At 34.1% G+C, this 25,113-nt stretch overlaps 1 protein-coding gene across 1 annotated transcript in view; it reads left to right on the forward strand.

Moving 5' to 3' along the window:
* Positions 1 to 24,350, forward strand: part of TFPI (tissue factor pathway inhibitor) — a 64,879-nt gene extending 40,529 nt beyond the window's left edge. The window contains exons 3-7 of the mRNA XM_057745832.1: positions 4,929 to 5,126; positions 10,302 to 10,346; positions 13,552 to 13,728; positions 14,391 to 14,486; positions 24,184 to 24,350. Of these exons, the coding sequence (XP_057601815.1) occupies positions 4,929 to 5,126; positions 10,302 to 10,346; positions 13,552 to 13,728; positions 14,391 to 14,486; positions 24,184 to 24,311 (644 nt within the window). The 3' untranslated portion in view covers positions 24,312 to 24,350. The remainder of the gene's footprint in view (positions 1 to 4,928; positions 5,127 to 10,301; positions 10,347 to 13,551; positions 13,729 to 14,390; positions 14,487 to 24,183) is intronic.
* Positions 24,351 to 25,113: the final 763 nt, after the last annotated feature.

Below are 25,113 nucleotides of genomic sequence, written 5' to 3' on the forward strand. Positions count from 1 at the left end.
CCATTAAGTCGAGATGGTCTAATGTGTCATTTAAAGCTTGTGTGTCTTTATTTATTTTCTGTTTGGATGATCTGTCCATTGATGTAAGTGGGGTGTTCAAGTCTCCCACTATTATTGTGTTCCTGTCGATGTCCGCTTTTATGGCTGTTAGCATTTGCCTTATGTATTGAGGTGCTCCTATATTGGGGGCATAGATATTTACCATTGTGATATGTTCTTCTTGGATTGAATCCTTGATGATTATGTAGTGTCCTTCCTTGTCTCTTGTAATAGTCTTTACTTTAAAGTCTCATGTGTCTGATATGAATATTGCTACTCCAGCTTTCTTTTGACTTCCATTTGCATGGAATATCTTTTTCCACCCCTTTACTTTCAGTCTATATGTGTCCCTTGGCCTGAAGTGGGTTTCTTATAGGAAGCATATAGAAGGGTCTTGTTTTTGTATCCATTCAGCCAGTCTGTGTCTTTTGGTTGGAGCATTTAATCCATTTACATTTAAGGTGATTATGGACATGTGTGTTCCAGTTACCATTTTCTTAATTGTTTTGGGTTTGTATTTGTAGGTGTTTTCCTTTTCTTGTGTTTCCTACTTAGTGAAGTTCCTTAAGCACTTGTTGTAAGGCTGGTTTGGTGGTGCTGAATTCTCTTAACTTTGGCTTGTCTGTAAAGCTTTTGATTTCTCCACTGAATCTGAATGAGATTCTTGCTGGGTAGAGTATTCTTGGCTGTAGGTTTCTCTCTTTCAGGACTTTCAGTATATCCTGCCATTCTCTTCTGGCCTGCAGAGTTTCTGTAGAAAGGTCAGCTGTTATCCTTATGGGTTTTCCTTTATATGTTGTTTGTTGCTTTTCTCTTGCTGCTTTTAATATTTTTTCTTTGTGTTGAATTGTCGTTAGTTTGATTAATATGTGCCTTGGTGTATTTCTCCTTGGGTTTATTCTGTATGGGACTCTCTGTGCTTCTTGGACTTGATTAATTATTTCCTTTCCCATGTTGGGGAAGTTTTCCACTGTAACCTCTTCAAATATTTTCTCAGACTCTTTCTTTTTTTCTTCTTCTTCTGGGATGCCTATAAGTCAAACGTTGGTCCGCTTAATGTTATCACTGAGGTCTCTGATACTGTCTTCTATTCTTTTTATTCTTTTTTCTTTTTCCTGCTCTGTGGCAGTTATTCCCCCATTCTATCTTCCAACTCACTTATTCGTTCTCCTCCTCAGTCATTCTGCTGGTTATACCATCTGGAATATTTTTAATTTCAGTTATTTTGTTATCCATTGCTGTTTGTTTTTCTGAGTTCTTATGAACTGTTTCTTGTACTTTCTCTATTTTGTTATCGAGATTTTGTATCGTTTTTACTATCATTACTCTGAATTCTTTTTCAGGCATTTTTCTATTTCCTCTTTATTTATTTGATCTTGTGGGTTTTCTTCCTGCTCCTTTGCCTGCATGGTATTTCTTTGTTTCCTCATGGTAGGCCATACTTTTGGGAATGCCTGTCCTGGTGATAGAGGTGTTTATAGAAGACTATCCAAGCCTCAGACTAATGTCCGAATGTTGGGTTAAACAAATACTAAGTCTAAGAAACACATACATGTATAAGACACAATTACTGAATCCATAAGGACATATGGCTCTGGAAAGACCTGACAGAAGAACCCCAGTATGCTATCAGATATTCAAAGAGAAACCCTACAGAAATTGACCGCCAAAACAGAACAAAACAGAAACAAAAGCAAAAAGAAACAAATAAACAAATAACCTTACACATACAAACACTAATCCAGGGAGATTTTGTAAGCTAGGATCAAATATAAAAAAGAGCTAGAGTACCGCCAGACAGAATGGAGATTCTCAGAATCAAATTAGACAATTGTACTAAGAGCTAAGATAAAGACAAAAGCCTAATATTAAATACCAAGGTGATGTGTCATCTGGTGAATAGAGCAAGTAGTCTGAGCAGATCGATAGTGTTGCTTATAAGTATGTTAAGATAAAATAAACTAAAAATGGATGGAAGACAGGGGAACAGAAAAGCATAGTGTGATTGGAAACATGCAAATAAAAAGAAAGGAATAGAAATGTATAAAAGATAGGGATGAAAGTAAGGTATGAGAGATATATTGTCCGTACTACCAAAAACTTAGCTAGAAATAGAAGTATATAAAAAGGCAAAAAATAAAAATAGATTAAAAAATAGCATTAAAAAGATATGTTGTAAAACTTGTAGATTCCTTAGGACTAAGATTGTGATTAATAAAGGAAAACAAGAAAAAAAGGAAAAAAGAAAAAAAAAATCCAGAACTGATCCCAGAATGGACCAGTTCAATAGAATTGATAGTAATATTTCTGTTTCCTTAGAGTCTCAGCTGTAAGTGTCCTTCTCCTCGCCTTAGGTTTTTTTGCATTATTCTGTGACCAGCAGAGCTTCCTTTATTGTTCATCTGTAAGCGTTGGTGTGTGGGGAGGGAGAGGGTACAGTAGTGGCTCCTTTCCCTGGGAGTGAGTGAGCAGTGGCGCACTGTTGTTTCAGTCAGGCTTGGAGGTGCCTGTTGCAGGGGGGCGCTGGTGGCTCAGATGTAAACAGAAAGTCTCAGAGTTGAGCCTGTCTCGGGCTTTTTTTTTTTCTTGGCAGCCTCCCTGCTGCCAGAGTTCCAAGGGGTTTTATTCTAGCTCCGCCCGAGGGCCTGAGGGTACTTGTTATCCCTGAGTGCCTTAGGTGGCCTATAGGGCGTCTCTCCACTGCCTGTTGCAGAGGCACCGAAAGAGAGAGAGAGAGGCTATGCCCGCGGCTCCTCCCCTCCGCCCATGAGCCTGCAGCATCCAGCCGCCATCATGGCCGGGCAGCTTGACTCAGGGGCAGGCTCTTCTCACCGCGGACCTCTTCCCTCCTGTCCTCTTGGTTCGTCACCTTTCCGGCAACAATTTTTCTCACCCTGAACCAGCTCTCCAGTCCCCATGCTCCCGCTCCCGGACCCACTGTTCAGCTGTGAATCGACGTCTCATTCTGGGAACGCCGAGCTGTGGTGCGGACCCTCCGTGTGTTTCTCACTCCCTCCCGTCTGCCACAGCTCTGCCGCTTCACCCTCTTGAGCTGTCGTAGCTGCCTCCCTACCGGTTATGTCGGGGGATTCCTGCTGTCCTTTCTGGTGTCCAAGGCCATCTGCTGGTGTTCAGTTGGTTCCCTCTGGGAATTATTGCATCTTTTGGTGCATTCCCAGTGCATCTGTGGAGAGGGATGCATTCCACGTCCCTCTACTTCGCCGCCATCTTTTTCTCTCTGATGAATAATTAATTTTTGCAGTGCTCTTTTATAATCTCTAAAGTGGAGATAATAATGCCTAATTCAGAAGGTTGTTGTGATCATTAAATAATATAATTGTGAAATGTCTGGAGCCCAGTAATTACCCAGTAAACGTTAGCTGTTGTTACTACCAGCACAAGTGCTACAACTATGGTGTGATATCTTTTGTGTTTGTGGTGCACTGCCACCACCTGGTGGCACCATTACTAAATAGCAGGTGGAAAATAGGATGGAATATTCTTAACACAGAAAATGTAAAAGATTTGGCATGATGGTAAGGAATATCAAATATATGAAAAGACAAAAATGGGGGAAATAATGAGAAAGAATCTGATAGATTATTGATTTATAAGACATAGTTTCCCTAAGTATACAGTATTTGGCAACTCAGGTAAAGCTGTCTATGGCCTACAGGTGGCCTGTATTAAAGGTGCCTGTCTGAAGCACTGCTTCAGTGAATTGATGTCTGTGAAGTTCTAAAGTAACATTAACTTGGGAATCAAGATCGCCATATTGTATGACAAGTGCTACAGGAATTTTTGAAATAATGGTATATAGCCATAAGATTCGAAAATGTCAGAATATTTTTATTCTAGCTCATTTCTCAAAATTATTTATGTGACTTCTGAGACTCTGAGATCTGATTCTAAGATCAGATATTTATAGAATTGATAGGTCAAATTTTTGTCAGCCCTACAAAAATGTATCTAGAGCAGATAAACATAAAGTGCTAATTCAGTGACACATCGTGGCCATATCTCAGTCAGATTTACCACTTAGGGTCCTTGATGCAAAGCTTTCTAACTTCTCACAACTTTTTAACAGCTCAGAATGTCAGGTATAGAATTATCAATCTTTAAGTAAAGAAAGGAATATAAATAGCATTCACAATTATGCATAAATGTACTACTCAGAAAATATTTTCACTTATTTTTTAATTCAAATTGACAGTTGTAACCAGTGATGAGGGGAAAATATATTTTTTCATGTCATTTTTTGTTTATATACAGACATATACAATATTATATATTATTAATTTCTATAGAAAGAAGTACTTGTGTGTATAATTTAAGAAAATTATTCGTAATTTATAATATTTAACACCTAAATTTTCTTAATTAGGGAATGGTTTAATATAGTATGATATATACATATATGAATATAAACATCTTGTTGCTTTTTTTTTTCATGAGAATCACAGTCATGTACTAGCCCTGATGTTGTTGCTTTTAAAGAGTTGCTTTGTATGTAAGAATGACATAACTGTAGATTAGGGAGACACATCAGTTACCTTATAACTACTACTCAGTTCCATATTGGTCAACTGGTATAAGTTTAAGCAATATTTACAAGAGTCTAGAAAAAGATATTTGATATTTTCCCTTAAAAGTTGGTTAATAATCAACTATTAAAGTTTAATAAAGTTGATAAGACCTGTCTCATTTGGTGATTTTATGTATTTTATCTACCTTTTTGATAACTTTTCATAGCTTCTTATAGCACCCTGTTTTATTATTGTTGTACTTCTCCTTAAAATTAAGATGTATTAAAGAAAATGAAAAGGATATTTACATTGTTACAGTGTTGATGAAGGATTATATGTTATTCTTGTATTTTTATCTCATAGATGCTAAGTTGCTACCATTGAAACCTATACATTCATTTTGTGCACTGAAAGCTGATGATGGCCCATGCAAAGCAATGATAAAGAGGTTTTTTTTCAATATTCACACTCACCAATGTGAAGAATTTATATATGGAGGATGTGAAGGAAATCAGAATCGATTTGAAAGTCTGGAAGAGTGCAAAGAGAAATGTACAAGAGGTAGGTTTCTGGAGATACTTATCACCCAGAAACCTTTAGGGTTATTAGATCTATTCATAGATTTGATAATTTTAGAAAAAATGTTAAAACTCTTTTAACATTCCAAGGAATTGTTTTTTTTTTCACTTTTTTAGCTTTAATGTTCAACTACTGTTTTTCATTTTTTTGCATCTGTCATTATAAAATACATTAAGCTTACTGTCCTATACTCTTCTCCATAATAAAGAGGGAAGAAAACCCTTAGGTTTGTAGAACAGGTTTTTATATCTGCAGCAAATTAAGTGTAATTCAGCCTTCTTGGGCAGCTATGAGTTCATAGGAAATAAATTGTTATTCACAGTGACTTAGACTTTCCTTTATCAATACAATGATCTCACAGTTGTTTCCCTGTCAAGATAATGAATTAATCCATTTTGATGTTCTCAACAGCTACTAATTAGAAAATTATAGAAATATATATGAAAGTTAAATCCTTCTCTTTGGAACCTTGAAATAATATAGAAAATATCATCCCTGATGACCTATGAAGACCTTACTGAACCCAACTTTTCTTTTCATACTTTTACGAAGTTATAAGTTTTAAAAGCACGTCACATTCTATTATTAATCTTTATTGAACACTTTTATTCTTTTAATCCTATTAAAACAACTTTTTTGGGGTTTTTTTGCAAATGCTACAAATTATAATGTTTCATGTGGTTTTCTCTCTTTAGACTGAGATAAATTCCAAACAATTACTCGTCAAAATTTCGAATGTTTTAATCTCAGTTTTATTCTTCTGAATTGAGAGCTACTAGAGAGAGAGAAAATCCTGAGTTGTCTTTATTTCTTCAGTTTCTAGCCCCAAATTTCCCCATTGCATGTACTTAGAGACAGTTGAATTAAATTGTAGGGCTATAGAGATGGTATCTTTAGTTAACACTGCTGCCTTGTTTTTTCCAAAGCACGCAGCTCTGCATTTTCACTCTGGTAATGCTTTCCTAAACAGCTTTTACAGAGCAACCTTGGCATCATGATGCCCTCGGCCTATGGGAAAATGTGAATGTGGTGAAAACAGAGAGCTTTTCTCCTCTGGGACTGTTATATGCTTCAGAGCTGAGAGAAAAGAATTGATGTGAATATATTTCTTTATCTCAGAACACTTATTTCCTTCTTTCCTCTCTATAGATGTGCTAGAAATGTTACTAACACAGATTAGGCAGTTCAGTGGTTCTCTGTGGTACCTTGGGTTTTTATGATTGCCTGCTCGTTTTCCGTTCGTCACAGATTTCTATACCCTGTTCTCTTCCATACTGGGCCAAATATCCTTTTGTGTTGAGTATCACTCAGATTCAGCACCTTGGCTAGAGTCCTGGTTGCTTCATTCTTTGTAATCCTCTCTTTCTCATGTAGCAGCCTACTTATTTTCATCAACTGGCCTCTTTCCTGAATTACATACCTATTTAGTTTTTATAATTTACAAATCTTTTATTTCACCATTGTGAAAAGTTACCCTTTTCTTCAGAAATTAATCAAATATAATCATTTTGTTCTTCAATGAATGTCCTACTGTAATGTTTTCTCAAACATCATTACTGCCTACCATAACTACATGTCTTTTGCCCCCATATCCTCATTATCTCTTCAAAAGTCATTTGATATTATTGTTTGAATAGCCAAGTGTTTTATATAGTAAGTTACTTTTAAGGATATAGCTGACATATAGAAAAAGAATTACTAAACTTTTAAAAAATCACCTAAGGAGAAAATTCCACCTTCAGCTGTGATGGAGTAATTGGAGCTGAACTTTCTCTCCTAATGTAAATAACTAGAAAATTGGACAAAATATATGAATCAGCTGTTTATAGACATTGATCAAAAGGCAGTGCAAGATTGTGATCTCTGAGAGAAAGGAAACACATGAAATGAGCCCTCCAGTCTCCCCAGCATTCTGTATGATGGCATTTCAGAGCAAGTTAAAGGAGGTAAATACAGGCGCAGCATGGCATTCTCCATGGAGGAGGATGTGGAGGTGGGAGACTGGTAGACAGAGGTGGCTAGGTTTTCAAGGACAATATGTGAGAGATAATGGACATACGTAGAGAAAAAGCTAAAAAATTTGGATAAGGGTCCCTCTGAGTTTATTACTGAATAATAAAACTGCATGCCCTTGGTGAAATTCCATGAGTTTGAGAAAGTAATTATAGGGATTTGTAAATGGAACAATTCCAAGAGCCCCCACATGACTAGAAGAAATTTTGCAAATTTAGTATTAGGACCAAATTAGACCTAGAGTAAAAGGTACTTTAGGTTTGCCATAGTGAAGCTTAAACCAAGCCTTAAAAATTCCAGACGATTCATAAGTAACTAAAGTACTTGCCAAAAAACACTTCTTTAATGGAAGACAGTAAAACATTCTTTAATGGAAGACAATAAAATCCAGCAGCCAACAGTATAATATTCAAAAATATCTATAATACCACCTGCCCCAAATACGAAACATTCAAAGAAGCAGCAAATTGTGATGCATAATTGAGAAAAAAGTACTCAATTCAAATAGAGAAATGACAGAGGTGACAAAATTAGTAGGCAAGGACTTTAAAACAGCTATTATAAATATGGTAAGGGATTTAAAGAAAACATGACTATAATAAGGAAAAAATGGAATATATAAAAGAGAACTAAATGGAAATTCTAAACCTGAAAAATACAATATATAAAATAAGAAATTCACCAGATGTACTTAAAGCAGAAAGACAGAGCAATAGTAACAGTTCAAGATGAAGCACAGTGAGGATAAAAAAGGCTAAACAAGCAAACAAAAGAGAATATAGCCCAGTAACCCATGACATGAAATCAAGAAGTCTATCAAAATGTGTAACTGGAGTCCTGGCAGTTGAGACAGAAGATATGTGAACAAAAAAATGGCAAAGAATTATCCACATTTGATGAAAACTGTAACTTGTAGAACCAAGAGCCTTGACAAAATAAAAAAAAAGAAAAAGAAAAATAAGTCCACACAAATGAATATAATAATCAAATTGCTGAAAATTGTGGATTAAAAAGTAAATCAAAAAAAATGAGAAAAATGATACATGAGGGAAGGAAGATCAAAAGAATCCCAAATTTCTCATCAAGAAACAATTCACAAGAGAAGAAAATGGAACATCTTCTTTAAACAGCTAAAGGAAAAAATAAACTGCTAATTAGTAATCTACATCTATTAAAGATACCCTTATAATGGAGATAAACACTTTTTTCAGATTAACAACATCTGAGAAAATTTATTGCTAGCAGACTTGCACCATGAGTAATAGTAAAGGATTAAAACTAAAGCACACAAGAAAGGAGGGAAACATGTGAGGTTACTGTTGTAAGGTTCTGATACTACAGATGAAAGTGGCATAAGCTACTTGAAGCCAAATTGCCATGAATTAAAGATGCATGTTAAAAGCCTAGAACAATCACTAAAAAAAATAAAACAAACAGATATAGCAAATTGACCAATAGTGAAGATAAAATTGTAATTAAAATATTCAACCAATTCTAGAGAAAACAGGAAAAGAGAGAAACAGGAACAGAAAACAGATGAAAAGTAGAAAACAAATACCTGGGGATTTATATACAGCCATAATGATAATTACATTAAATTTTAATGGTATAATCACTCCAATTAAAAGGTCTATAGTAGACAATAAAAAAAATCATGAACTAACTACAGGTTGTCTACAGGAAAGACATTTTGAAAATATAGACACACAGAGGTTAAAAGTGAAAAGATGAAAAAACATATACTATGCAAGCACTTGTGGCTTTTCATGGGGATTTACGTGGGAATTTTCTCCACAGGGAATTAAAGAGCATGTAAATACTTTTTCCATTCTCTTTATTTTTAACTTTATTTCGTGTTTTATTTGGTTTGGAAGAGTGAGGACCTACCCAATAACAAGAATATTCTGCCCATAGAGTCTTTTCCCATCTACTTAGAAAATATTCTAGGCTGACTTCAACAAATAATAAACATTAAAAGTTAGCATTCAGATTTTACCCTCCCCTTTCCCAGCAGAAAAGAAAAAGATGAAGAAAGAATAGGGCAAAAAAAATTTTTTTACAATGGTTAAAATGTATCAGGTAATTATGAATTAATTAATTTTAATATTCATAATGAAATATTAAAAATGTGCACTTATATACATTGGAGTTCAAGGAATTACTAAAATAAGGATTAGTAGAACATACTCTTAGTACTCCTTATGACATCATTAATAAATGTTATATTCTACATAAATCTAGGAAAATATGGTAACTTGGATAATTTGCTGTAAACGTGATCTATTTTTTCAGACTGTATTTGGCAAAAAAATAAACTAAATAGAGTGTCCATGGTTGTTATTTTCAGAATCCTCAAAGATAATCATTGGTAATTTAAATGCACCTAAAGTTCAAATGTGCTAAAACACATTATTTGAATTAGTTTGTGCATAAACCAGATGAATTACACTGACCTGTGATGAAACCAGAAAGGAATAAGTTTTCTCTTTTAGTATTGCACGAACATTAAAATCAGGCATGTCTATGTTCCTGTTCTGTGGCTGTTGTCAGTAGGTAAAACAGAGTAAAAATGATTACTTAGCACTCTAGTCTTACATACTGTTTATATGTATATATTCTTTCCGTACCTTCATAAATTAAAAATGTAACATAATTGTACATTAAAGTATTTTAATGTAAGCTTATTATAACAATCCACCATCTAAAAAACATTAATTGGGGGGTTGGTTATTCACAATTTTAAAAAATCAGATTTTCTTAACATTTAAAGTGCAATTAGAATTACACACGCACACACATACACATACATCTTTTTTAAAATACTGTTGAATAAAACATAGTAAAGCTCAAAAGGGAGATGAACCACATCACCTTATTCAGACATTTTACTCTCCAAAATGTCTGGAGACATTTTGACTGATCACTGGCTGAAAGGGGCATTTAAGCCAACTCATACTCACATTCTCTCTCTCTCTCTCTCTCTCTCTCCCCCCCTCCCTTTATGTCTCTCTGGCTGTACAACTAATAATAAGCTGCCTTGACCAAAGCTTTTCTCTATAAAACAACACAGTTTATTAAATTGAAAGTCATAATATTATATTATAAATTGTGGTAATTGATACATATATGTTGATTTTCTTGCAGGTTATCCAAAGAAGCCTAGAAGGACAAAGACAGCATTGCAAAAAGGTGAACGTCCATTTGTGTGCTAATTAGTAGCGTTTACATAAGGTGCTTGGAAATTCAATTCTTAGTTTCTCTGATATGAGATTCATCATAAATCCATGTGATCTTTGAAATGATGTTTTGTTTCACTGGATATAATAAAAAAATAGAAATAACATACATGATGTTTGGGAAGGGAAGAACTTCAAACACTGTGGTTACTCATTCTAATGCAGTGTGATATCTGGTATTAGGTCAGTAACAATCCAAAGCCATGCACATGCTATTTTAATATCCCCCAAATAGTGATTTAGATGTTGCTGTTCTTACTTTGGTTCTCAGATCTCTAATCCTTTGATAATCTCAGCATTGTGTGGCTTTAGCAAGTTTCATCCAGTGTGACCCTGAATGGATATATGCCTTTGAGTTTTCAACAGTCTATATGTAAAAATAAGTGGAGATATTTAACAATAAATAATTGCTTTTGTCAACATTATTTAGTGTTTACATATTGTAACTTTTGTGATTGAATTATTTATAGTTTTTAGCTAAAAATAATTACTTTTTGGTGAATATATTATATCAGTACAAGAAAAATGTTACAAGAGATCAAGAAAGACATGCTCCTTTTAATAAAGGTCTAGAAACTGACTTTGCTCAATTACCATTCACAGCATTTACATTTGAATGAGAAAATATTGAACAAAAAGATCCAATTATTTAACTCAGGACATAAAAGAGCTACACAATTCAAAGTGAATTTTAGTTTTACTGACTTTGATTTAATTGTGTGGGAAGGAGTTGAAAAATTCTGTGACTCACTGATAAGCTTGACAATTTACTGTCCATAATTTCAATCAAAACATAAAATATATTCAACAGCAAAGTTTATACAAACAACTTAGGTAAATGTATTTATTTACAAGTTTTAAAATAACTTTCTATAAATATTGAACTAATTTTTACAAAAGTGTTCAGTACTTCAATTAAGTGAAATTCTTCTTATCTGTAATATCAAAGAATACAGCATATTTATACATAGGGTTTTTTTGGTCCATCTAGTAAAAGATGATATCTTCAGCATTTAAACGTTAAGATATTTTTTTCAAAAATGTAATTAGGAAAAAAATTATATGCAGGGGAAATTTACTAGAAAATTATGCTACTTAATTTATATTTAATGATTCAGAATTCAATCATTCTTATTTTGTATTATATATGAAAGTTAGAGAATAAAGCTATCGATCCTATTCACATGTATAAAAAATGTTCAGATGCTAAAGCCAATCCATAATGAAGACCCTTAAGCATATAGACTTGAAGTTAACTTTGTGATATGCTTCCTAGAATCAGCATCAGAACAGTTACAAAGACAATAGGGATTCTTTCCAGCCTCTTTGGGAGAAAGTTTTATTCAAGACAATTGCCAAGTATGCAGCCTCAAACAAAAGTTAATAGTGAAAATAATGTGGTTTGCTGAAGCTGGCCTAGAGCTTAAAGCCTGCGTTCTGGATTTTAGCTGAGCGTCAATTTAGAGCAAGGATTATGCGTGAAGATTCAATACAAATGTTAAAACGATTTATCTGAGGAATATTGGGAATGAATTTCTTAATTTGTAACCGTAGATATTTTAAACTGTAGGCTAAGCAAAATTATTTTACAAGTATGCAATTTCAACTCCTAAAATAAATGTATGCCCTAGAATGGGGCCTCATATAAATAATAGGAACTTCCAGTTGTATAATTCCTTAATTATATTCTCAGCATAATTTGTTACCCTTTGCTCTTCTTTATATGCAATATTTTTTACCTACTCCCTTTTGTTAAGCATAGAATTCTTATATTATTTGTTAATATGATTTAAAATTTCATAAGTACATACTAAGACCTAAACAAATCAAATTAGTGATCAAATGTATTTTTCTTTCTCTTGTGATATAGTATATTATAAAAACTTAAAGAAGTAGGGTTTTTCCTTGTTCCATATATTAAACTTAAGCACAAATCATTACCATGGGAATAATAGTAACATTCACCTTAAGAAACAAGGGGCAGTAAATAATAAACAACATAACTTTCAAATTGGTACTTGGAGAAGTCATAGAAAATAGATATTTTACTCTATATTAAAATAGGATGTTTTATTTAATAAAACAATTTTTTTTAGGGAATTGGTTTTTCTACTGTTGCAGACATAATTCATTATTAAATACATGCTCTTTTTATAATAAAACACTCAGGAATATTGCTTCCCTGAGATAAATGTTTTAAGATGTGAAAAGATACTACTGTTCATTTTTGCTGCTATGGTAAGGTATAGTTGCAGGGGGAATAAATGGGGAAATTGGAGCTTTGCCCTAAAAAATTCAAGCCCAATATATCTTGCACTCATAATAATTTTGAAAATAATGTATTGCTCTTCTTTACAGAGTATGCATGTAAACAAGGCTTATAATGTAGATCACAGTGGCACAACTTTTATGACAGCTGTGTTTAGCCTGGTTTGGAGCACTATCAAAGAACGGGTATTAGAATTTTTTAAAAAGCCTCTCCAGTCCCTGAACATGTATTTCCTTTCTGCCTCTGCACTATTGGAATCATTCCAATGCCTGGTAGAAAAATAAGAGACACAGCAGTGGAGGATGTCATACCTAATACAGATATTAATTTCAGCATAAGAATTCAGGAACTTCTAAGTATAGCCATGAAAGCTTCCATACCGCTCAAAGCTTCTTCTCCATTTTTTAAAAATTGAAACCGTTCTTAATGAAACAACAAAGTATACTTAAATGAGACTGCATACCTAAAAAATATGAAATATTTGTAGATCTTTCCTAAATGTTGATGCACATAAGCTTAATAAAAATAATTAAACCAATTTTTTTGCTACAATATTTTGTACTTCCAAACCAAGGGTAAAAAACCCCCAATATCTTTTATTCTCTCAATTCAAGAAAGAGATGATAGCGACCTACTAATTTACTATGAGAAATTTAGAGTTTGAAATTCCAATAGACACAATGTGTAACAACAATTGTATCTTCCTTATCTAAATGTCACAGTAGATATAGCATAGTTGTGGATGAAGTTATATTTTTACCTTTTATGTTTAGCTTCTCATATTTACTCCTTAAATAACTTCAACTTAACCATTATTTATATTTTAATTAACATAATTAAATTATTTACAAAAAGGAATATTGCTTCCTGACATTTTTATAATTTCCAGAAAAGCCAGATTTCTGCTTTTTGGAAGAAGATGCTGGAATCTGTCGAGGTTATATTACTAGGTATTTTTATAACAATCAATCAAAGCTGTGTGAACGCTTCAAGTATGGTGGGTGCCTCGGCAATCTCAACAACTTTGAATCACTGGAAGAATGCAAGAACACCTGTGAGGACACATGTACGTTCATTTCACATCTCCTTTTACTTCATTTTATAGGTGTTCTTTTTAAAATAAGTCATCTTAGAGGATGCTTAGGTTTACCCAGATTTTGTTGCAGCCATGCAAAAGAAGATCCACTGTATTCACTCTAAAGCTGATAGAAGTTAGTCACTATGTTAATTTATTTAAGAAACAGAGAATTAAGAAATTTATAGTGGAAATTATTTCCATAGAAATTGTTTTTAGGTTACATTATTTAATTTTCCTTTCTGAGAATACTGTAGTACAATTTAGACACAAGAGTAGGACTGCTGAAATCCCTGAGGTTTATAAAAATTTGAGGGCAAATGGTTCTTTGGAAATTACCACCTGAAATCAGTCAGTTTTATCTGACCATAAAATTAATTAAAGTTGTGAAACATTAACTGTTACCGGTTTGTTTTTTGTTTTGTTTTGTTTTTTGACAAAGAACCACAGAATTACTTGTGGAAATATTCTTATTATATACATATATAATATTTTTATTATATATAATATATATAATTCACTGTTCACTAATTTAACATACCAATTTTCTAGACATCTACTTTTCTTAACACAACTTCTGTGCTTTGCTTTTTGTGAACATTTATGAGTTTGTGACAGTGTCTTCTATTTCAATTGGCTATACTTTTTTCCAGTGAATGATTTCCAGGTGGATGATTCTACAACCCAGCATGATGCTATGAATAACAACTCCTTGACTCCCCAGCCTACCAAGGTGCCCAGCTTCTTTGGTAAGACGCTCTTATTTTAATTGCTGCCAGAAAAATATTATCATGGTAACAATAGAAACAGAATGTATATGAGAACTATGCTTTTTAGAAAATTATACCTCTTTTGTTATTTAATAATAGGTGCGTTGAAATACTGAGAGTCAAAATTGCTTAAGACGTTTAGACCCAGAAAAGTGATAATTTCCTAATCTGTTTTAAAGTAAGCTTTGTAGTAGGCTTTTGATTACATATCACATGACAAGTTTTACATGATATTTAACTCTATGCCAAATTTATCTTATAAAATAATGCTAGGAATTATCAGCCTCATGTCTAATTATAAATCATTGCAATGGTAGCAGTGTGTCAAAAGCAGTCTAAAGTGCTCTTAAATTGAACATAGCATTGGGTAATGTCTCTGGTGTCATAAACAGGACAGATTAGGAATTCAGTGACTAACCATCCCTGAGGTTATGTCCTTCTGAGGGAGTTTTCTTTTGGATGTATGCAGAACTCTTTTCTGGACCCTGTCCTGTCAACATGTTTGTCAAATTTACACAAACACACTGGAAATATGCCCACAAAAATGCAGAGCTAGAAAAATAGTGAAAATACTGGAAAACATAATGAGACACCACAAATATCTAGACAAAAACAGCCTAAAAAGTTGAGTTAATGCTATGAAGGTAAGGGTCTTTCTAAATTTAAAAAAATAACGTGCTCATTCTGAAATTGGAGATTTTGTTTAGAAGCAGTCCATATAAAAGTGTTAAACATAAAGTTGGCATGCGTTGAAAGAGTTCTGTGACTATTAAAATCGCAGCCTAGGGTAAAAAGAAACATAGCATCTGGGGCACGGGTTCTCCACCCCAGCTATACGTCAGAATCAGATGGGGTTCAGAACCAAAATGTCTTTGAGTATCTTTTGTTACAAAAAACAGGCAAGCAAAACTTCTGCCCAGATAGATTTAAGGGACGGCAAGTGTTGACTGTGATTTATCTAGAATGCAGAATATATTCCTACATTGACCTGATGATGTCTGTGGACTTGCTTCAGCCCTAAATGCCCTATGTTAGAAGTCACTGGACTGAGACTTAGAAGGACTGAAAAGTGTAAGGAAATGTGAGATCTAAGAGAGAATATTTTATATACTCTCAGTACTTGAAACACTGTTGTGTGAAAGGAGAATTAAATTCTGTAAATGCCTCACTTCCCTGTCCACATCCCCTGTTCTATTCCCTCAGCCCAGCCTAAGAATCAGGATTAATGAATGAAATCTAAAGTACAAATTTCTTTCTGTGAAGTGCTTATTTTTAATGTGTGGTCATAAAAAATAAATGAGTGCTTCAGGGGCTAAATTCCCCAAATTGTAGGCATTCAAGCAATGTTCCAATAGCACTTGTGATGTCATAAAGGACATGTAAAATTTCAGAGAGAGTTGGACAATATGGTATATTCAAAATGACTTCAGGTCCTTAGAATTTATAATTACAGCAGGAAATTAAATACCAGATGAATTTGACTAATTTTTAAATGCTATTTTGTAATAATGATAGTCATAAGTATCTTTGTACTTCTGATTTTTTTAACCTGTGAATTTAATTTCATTGCATTGTTTCTTTGTGTCCTTCCAGCCCTGCGTCTTTCAATGACATTTTATTTTATCCAATTAAATACACATGTTGAAAAGCATGTTCTTATTGCTGTGAAAGATGTGAAAGTTTAGAATAACATACATATTATTGAATTTAAAGATACATGTGATAAATGTATCTACAAATGAATGTATGAAATCAGTTTTCAGTGTTTCAATTTTTTTTCGTTTGGGTTATTTTAATTCAAATAGAGATCTTCAGTCATTTATCATTAAAATGAGTAGAGTAAGTTAGGGGATGGTTTTGCCTTGAAGTTTTATTAAGTATAAAAAGCATGATTTTTGGCACACACACTACAAAAACAGAAAGGGGGAAATAAAGAAAATAAGTATGAGAAAATAAATGAGTTTCAAATACGGTTTGATAAATGTCCTCCCTTTTATGTAGATGCACATTAAAAAGTGTAATAAATTAATGGTTATAAGAGCAAATCATTCACTAAGGAAGCAGTAAAATTCACAATGTAAATTTAAAGGGAAACAAAAAAAATTTAAAGGGAAACAATATTAAGGGATTTTAAAATTTCAAATAATAGACACTTAAGGGATAATTCTTTCATAGTAACTGCATTTAAAATTAGGGCAAATGCTCTCCTTTTCTGTTTAAAGAACTATTTTTTTTTGTATGTATTTGTTTCAAAATCCAAATTCCTCTAGCCAGTTTGACCCCTTTCCCTCTTTTTTTTTTTTTTTTTTACTTATTTTTTTTAAATTTAATTTATTTATTATTTTTCGGGGGGTACACTAAGTTCAATCATCTGTTTTTATACACATATCCCCATATTCCCTCCCTCCCTTGACTCCCCCCCTACCCTCCCTCGAGTCCCCCCCACCCTCCCCGTCCCAGTCCTCTAAGGCATCTTCCATCCTCAAGTTGAACTCCCTTTGTTATACAACAACTTCCCACTGGTGATCTATTTTACAGTTGGTAGTATATATATGTCTGTGCTACTCTCCTGCTTCATCTCAGCTTCCCCTTCACCCCCCGCCCCCTCCCAAACCTCGAGTTCTCCAGTCCCTTCTCTGCACCTGCATCCTTGTTCTTGTCACTGAGTTCATCAGTACCATTTTTAGATTCCGTATATGTGAGTTAGCATACAATATTTGTCTTTCTCTTTCTGACTTACTTCACTCTGTATGACAGACTGTAGGTCTATCCACCTCATTACATATAGCTCCATCTCATCCCTTTTTATAGCTGAGTAATATTCCATTGTATATATATATATGACATCTTCTTTATCCATTCATTTGTTGATGGGCATTTAGGTTGCTTCCATGTCCTGGCTATTGTAAATAGTGCTGCAATAAACATTATGGTACATGCTTCTTTTGGGATTATGGTTTTCTTTGGGTATATGCCCAGGAGTGGGATTACTGGATCATATGGTAGTTCTATTTGTAGTTTTTTAAGGAACTTCCAAACTGTTTTCCATAGTGGCTGTACCAACTTACATTCCCACCAACAGTGCAGGAGAGTTCCCTTTTCTCCACACCCTCTCCAACATTTGTTGTTTCCAGATTTTGTGATGATGGCCATTCTGATTGGTGTGAGGTGATACCTCATTGTGGCTTTGACTTGCATTTCTCTGATGATTAGTGATGCTGAGCATCTTTTCATGTGTTTGTTGGCCATCTGTATGTCTTCTTTGGAGAAATGTCTATTTAGGTCTTCTGCCCATTTGTGGATTGGGTTATTTGCTTTTTTGGTATTAAGCTGCATGAGCTGCTTGTATATTTTGGAGGTTAATCCTTTGTCCATTGTTTCGTAGGCAACTATTTTTTCCCATTCTGAGGGTTGCCGTCTAGTCTTGTTTATGGTTTCTTTCTCTGTGCAAAAGCTTTTACATTTCATGAGGTCCCATTTGTTTATTCTTGATTTTATTTCCATGATTCTAGGAGGTGGGTCCAAAAGGATGTTGCTTTGATGGATGTCAAAGAGTGTTCTGCCTATGTTTTCCTCTAGGAGTTTGATAGTGTCTGGCTTTACATGTAGGTCTCTAATCCATTTGGAGTTTATTTTTGTGTATGGTGTTAGGAAGTGTTCTAATTTCATTCTTTTACATGTAGCTGCCAATTTTCCCAGCACCACTTATTGAAGAGGCTGTCTTTTTTCCATTGTATATTCGTGCCTCCTTTGTCAAAGATAAGGTGCCCATATGTGTTTGGGCTTCCTTCTGAGTTCCCTATTCTATTCCATTGATCGTCCTTTCTATTTTTGTGCCAGTACCATACTGTCTTGATCACTATGGCCTTGTAGTATAGTTTGAAGTCAGGAAGCCTGATTCCACCAGCTCCATTTTTCCTTCTCAAGATTGCTTTGGCTATTCGGGGTCTTTTGCATTTCCATACAAATCGTAAGGTTTCTTGTTCTAGTTCTGTGAAAAATGCCATTGGTAATTTGATCGGGATTGCATTGAATCTGTAAATTGCTTTGGGTAGTACAGTCATTTTCACGATGTTGATTCTTCCAATCCAGGAACATGGTATGTCCCTCCATCTGTCTGTGTCATCTTTGATTTCTTTCATCAGTGTCTTAAAGTTTTCTGCATTCAGATCTTTTGCCTCCTTAGGCAGGTTTATTCCTAGGTATTTTATTCTTTTTGTTGCAATGGTGAATGGGAGAGTTTCCTTAATTTCTCTTTCTGCATTTTTGTTGTTCGTGTATAGGAATGCAAGAGATTTCTGTGCATTAATTTTGTATCCTGCTACTTTACTGAACTCATCAATTAGTGCTAGCAGTCTTCTGGTAGAGTCTTTAGGGTTTTCTATATATAATATCATGTCATCTGCAAAGAGTGACAATTTTACTTCTTTTCCAATTTGGATTCCTTTTATTTCATTTTCTTCTCTGATTACTGTGGCTAAAACTTCCAAAACTATGTTGAATAATAGTGGTGAGAGTGGACACCCTTGTCTTGTTCCTGTTCTTAGAGGGAATGCTTTCAGTTTTTCCCCATTGAGAACGATGTTGGCTTTTGGTTTCTCATATACGGCTTTTATTATGTTGAGGTAATTTCCTTCTATGCCCATTTTCTGGAGAGCTTTTATCATAAATGGATGTTGAACTTTGTCAAAAGCTTTTTCTGCATCTATTGAGATGATCATCTGGTTTTTGTCCTTCAATTTGTTGATATGATGTATCACGTTGATTGATTTACATATATTGAAGAATCCTTGCATCCCAGGGATAAACCCCACTTGATCATGATGTATGATTTTTTTAATGTGCTGTTGGAGTCTGTTAGCTGGTATTTTGTTGAGGATTTTTGCATCTATATTCATCAGTGATATTGGTCTGTAATTTTCTTTTCTTGTGACATCTTTGTCTGGTTTTGGTATCAGGGTGATGGTGGCCTCGTAGAATGAGTTTGGGAATGTTCCTCCTTCTGCTATATTTTGGAAGAGTTTCAGAATGATGGGTGTTAGCTCTTCTTGAAATGGTTGATAGAATTCACCTGTGAAGCCATCTGGCCCTGGGCTTTTGTTTGTTGGGAGATTTTTAATCACAGTCTCAATTTCCGTACTTGTGATTGGTCTGTTCATAGTTTCTATTTCTTCCTGGTTCAGTCTTGGAAGATTGTATTTTTCTAAGAATTTATCCATTTCTTCCAGATTATCCAATTTATTGGCATATAGTTGCTTGTAGTAGTCTCTCATGATCTTTTGTATTTCTGTGGTGTCCGTTGTTACTTCTCCTTTTTCATTTCTAATTCTGTTGATTTGCATCTTCTCCCTTTTTTTCTTGGTGAGTCTGGCTAATGGTTTATCAATTTTGTTAATCTTCTCAAAGAACCAGCTTTTAGTTTTATTAATTTTTGCTATGGCTTCCTTCCTTTCTTTTTCATTTATTTCTGCTCTGATCTTTATGATTTCTTTCCTTCTGCTCACTTTGGGGTTTCTTTGTTCCTCTTTTTCTAATTGTTTTAGGTTTAAGGTTAGGTTGTTTATTCAATAATTTTCTTGTTTCTTAAGGTAGGACTGTATTGCTATAAACTTCCCTCTTAGAACTGCTTTTGCTGCATCCCATAGGTTTTGGGTTGTTGTGTTTTCATTGTCGTTTATTTCTAGATATTTTTTGATTTCCTCTTTGATTTCTTTAGTGATTCCTTGGTTGTTTAAGAGTGAATTGTTTAGCCTCCATGTGTTTGTATTTTTTGCGGTTTTTTTCCTGTAATTGATATCTAGTCTCATGGCATTGTGGTCTGAGAAGATGCTTGATATGATTTCAATTTTCTTGAATTTGCTGAGATTTGATTTGTGACCCAAGATGTGATCTATCCTGGAAAATGTTCCATGTGCACTTGAGAAGAAAGTGTATTCTGTCGTTTTTGGATGGAATGTCCTATAAATATCCATTAAGTCGAGATGGTCTAATGTGTCATTTAAAGCTTATATGTCCTTATTTATTTTCTGTTTGGATGATCTGTCCATTGATGTAAGTGGGGTGTTCAAGTCTCCCACTATTATTATTGTGTTACTGTTGATGTCCCCTTTTATGGCTGTTAGTATTTGCCTTATGTATTGAGGTGCTCCTATGTTGGGGGCATAGATATTTACCATTGTGATATGTTGTTCTTGAATGGATCCCTTGATGATTATGTAGTGTCCTTCCTTGTCTCTTTTAATAGCCTTTACTTTAAAGTCTAATTTGTCCGATATGACTATTGCTACTCCAGCTTTCTTTTGACTTCCATTTGCATGGAATATCTTTTTCCATCCCTTTACTTTCAGTCTATATGTGTCCCTTGGCCTGAAGTGGGTTTCTTATAGGAAGCATATAGAAGGGTCTTGTTTTTGTATCCATTCAGCCAGTCTGTGTCTTTTGGTTGGAACATTTAATCCATTTACATTTAATGTGATTATTGACATGTGTGTTTCTATTACCATTTTCTTAATTGTTTTAGGTTTGTATTTGTAGGTGTTTTCCTTTTCTTGTGTTTCCTACTTAGAGAAGTTCCTTAAGCACTTGTTGTAAGGCTGGTTTGGTGGTGCTGAATTCTCTTAACTTTGGCTTGTCTGTAAAGCTTTTGATTTCTCCACTGAATCTGAATGAGATTCTTGCTGGGTAGAGTATTCTTGGCTGTAGGTTTCTCTCTTTCAGGACTTTCAGTATATCCTGCCATTCCCTTCTGGCCTGCAGAGTTTCTGCAGGAAGATCAGCTTTATCCTTATGGGTTTTCCCTTATATGTTATTTGTTGCTTTTCACTTGCTGCTTTTAATATTTTTTCTTGCATTTAATTTTCATTAGTGTGAGTAATATGTGCCTTGGTGTCTTTCTCCTTGGGTTTATTCTGTATGGGACTCTCTGTGCTTCTTGGTCTTAATTATTTCTTTTCCATGTTGGGGAAGTTTTCCACTATAACCTCTTCAAATATTTTCTCAGACTCTTTCTTTGTTTCTTCTTCTTCTGGGATGCCTATGATTCAAATGTTGGTATTCTTAATGTTGTCACCAAAGTCTCTGAGACTGTCTTCCATTCTTTTAATTCACTTTTCTTTTTCCTGCTCTGTGGCATTTATTTCCCCCATTCTATCTTCCAACTCGCTTATTGGTTCTTCTGCTTCAGTTATTCTGCTGTTTATACCATCTAGAGTATTTTTAATTTCAGTTATTTTGTTGTCCATTACTGTTTGTTTGCTCTTTAGTTCTTCTGAGTCCTTATTAACTGTTTCTTGTATTTTCTGTATTTTGTTATTGAGATTTTGTATCATCTTTACTATCATTACTCTGAATTCTTTTCCAGGCAATTTTTCTATTTCTTCTTCATTTATTTGGTTTTGTGGGTTTTTTCCTGCTCCTTTGCTTCCATTGTGTTTCTTTGTTTTCTTATTTTGTCTAATTTATAGGATTTGCTGTCTCCTTTCCCTATGCTGCCTAGTAGTATTTCCTCTTGTTTCTGCCCTCTGCCCCCCGTGGTGGGGTTTGTCCAGTGTTTTGAGTAGGCTTCCTGTTGGGGGGCTCTGGTGTCTGCTTTCCAGTAAAGAGATTTTTATAAATGTTTTGTAAGCATGCCCCTGTGCAGAAGTGAGAAAAAATTATTTGAGTTTGATTTATTGTCCTTAATTATGAGGATCTCCTTGTTTTTACAATAAATGTGTGCTCAGTACATGTGGGAGAGAAGTAATTCTAACACAGTATCTCTAGATGTATGCAGTTCTGTTTATGATCTTCAGAATAAAAGACTGTCACAATTGGTTCTTCTTGACTTTCCTGCTGCGATTGGCACTATAATATAGTGGATAAGAGGAATGACTCTGAGCCTGAAAACTTGGGCTCAGACCCCATTTCTTTCACTTACCAGCTGTGCAACCTTAAGATAATTCTCAACCTCTCACAACCTTATTTTTCCCACTCCAAAATGAGAATGGTAATAATATAGTATTTACCTCATTGGTTGTATTGTGAGGTGAAATCAGTCAATATACCTAACTCACTTGGGACAGTGCCTGATAACCTGTTCAGTGCTACTTAAGTGTGATTTATCATTATTACCCATTTGATTCAGAGCAGTACAACTCTTAGTTCCCAGGCCTTAGTTTCTCATCTGTAAAACAACTCTTTGCAAGTTTGCATTTGCAGGAAAATGTTATAAAATTTCTATTCAAATAAGTGCTTCAATACTCATACAGTAATAAAATTATGATTAACCCTTAAAAGAGACTTCACAGTAGATCTAAGTTAATACATATGTGGAGACTTAGTTCCAATGTGTTTCCTAGAAACAAATTGAGAACACTGGCATGCAGAAGTATCATGGGGCTTTGAAGCCAAAAGAATTTTATTTGTATAATTTTTCTTTATGGTTTTCAATATTTTCAGCTTTCCAAATTTTCAGAGTTCTGCCACCATTTTTCCATTTATTCCAGCTTGAGCATTTGATAATCACTTTTGATCACTTCTCTTCTAGTCTGTCATTAAATTCTATTGCTTTTTCTGATGAAATGTCCATTTTCATCTTCTCCATTTTCAGTCTTACCGGTTTCATTCAGATTATCAATTCTTCATGTTTAGATTACAACAATCATATGTCTTCCAAACTGGGATGCTAATGAAAATGAAAGGAGAATGCTAAAAAAAATTTATTTATTTAAAATATGTATGTGTAGACAGAAAATTGGATTTGTCATTTTGGTGGATAATAATATGGCTTTATTTTAAAATGTATTTCAATTTTTCAAAAATCACTTATATGCTGGAACATGATATACCAAAAAAATAAGCATGAACTAATACTAGCTCAGACAAATCAGATGTTATAGACATTAGATAGGGAGGATAAATAGATAGATATCACAGAGGTCAGCTATAACTCAGATATACTATTTATATTATTAATATAGTCATATATCAGGCATAAGTCAAATAAAACATTTTATGTATATGTGTATATATGTATAGACAGGAAAGACAGAGATGGAGAATGAGAGAGCTATATATAACATGTATTAGATATGACCTTTTTAACATGACTGTCCTTCTTCCATACATCTATTATGTTAGAGTCAGACTATCTTTAATCAAGTAAATTTACGTATTTCTCTTGCTTTACCAAAAAAAATTTTAACTTAATGGATACATTTTTTTCCCTGTGTTAATTTAGCCTGATCCACTTGGCTTAAATTTGTCTGTTATCTTTTAGCACTCTACCTATTCCAGATTTTGTCTCACTATCCTGTAAATAAAACATTTTTCTGTCCATTCAGAATTGATATTATCATTAAACACAAATTATCCACTCGCTTCATTATTATTAAACACGAATTATCCACTGCTTTCTCCCACGTAAAATTGACTGGCCTCCCTCATTGTGTCTAAGCTGCCTTTTCACCACCATAAGGAAGATTTCTTCCTCTCTCTCCTGGCTTTTTATTTTGATACATTTAATATTTATATTATTTGATGTTATGTCAGCTCTGCCTTACTGACTAGATGACAAGTTTTTTGAAGGAAGAGATCATGGATTATATATTTTGTAGATTCCCCTCCCCTAGTGTTTATCCCACTGTTAGGCACAGGACATATGACTCATTTTTTTATTTATTAATTTTGTAATCCACAGTTACAACAGAAAGAACAAATGATGGTTGGAAGAATGCTGATCACACTTACCAAGTCTTTCTGAACATCTTCTGCATTCATGCATCCATGTTCATTTTAAGATTACATAGCATTTTATGCATATGTTAATAATTGTGTTTTGACATTTCTTTAATATTTATATGGTATATGCGATGCCTTCCATAGCGTACTATCAATAAAGTTTTAATATTTATATGCATAGAATTAATATATTCTTCTCAATATATCTCTTTGATAAATGTCTAACTAGCAAAGAAAAACTAATGTTTTCAAGTGTTCATATTGGTTCTGGGCCTTTTGAGTGAACTTGACTCATTCATGAAAAAAGTGAGTTATCCTTCTGCTTCTCATAGCTTCCTTTGCTTCTGTATATCAGCTCTTAATAGCTGCCTTGGGACTACATGAGCTATATGATAGTTTGGAAAAAAACACTTTGAATAGACATCAAAAGCCTATTGCCAACCCATTCTGGTACTTGCTCTCTGACTAAGTAAAAGAACATCTATATACCTGACCTAGTCTCGTGTTGCTTCCTGAAAGCCTCCAGGTCAGGGGAGAATGATTGGATGGTATCCTGAAGGCCATTTGGGTAATTGGAAGTCTATTCTCTCCTGACTGTATTTGCTGTATGACCTGGTAGTCAGATCAAAAATGGGTAGAAAAGAAACATACACACACACCTTTTAAAAAAATTTGGTTATCATTAGCCTTCTGGAAAAGGTGTTATTCTCAGAAATTGCCTGATTGACACCAAACACCATTACTGATACAGTCAATTTACAGATCTTGCAAGAGAATATTGTCACCTATTTGGCCTCTTATTGAAGATGTGATTACATAAAGAAGAATATTACAACCATGGAAATCTTTTGGAAAGAAAATAACCCCCATCAACTAGAGTTACACACTT

This window comes from Hippopotamus amphibius, chromosome 8 (assembly GCF_030028045.1).
Source record: "Hippopotamus amphibius kiboko isolate mHipAmp2 chromosome 8, mHipAmp2.hap2, whole genome shotgun sequence".
Lineage (NCBI taxonomy): Eukaryota > Metazoa > Chordata > Mammalia > Artiodactyla > Hippopotamidae > Hippopotamus > Hippopotamus amphibius.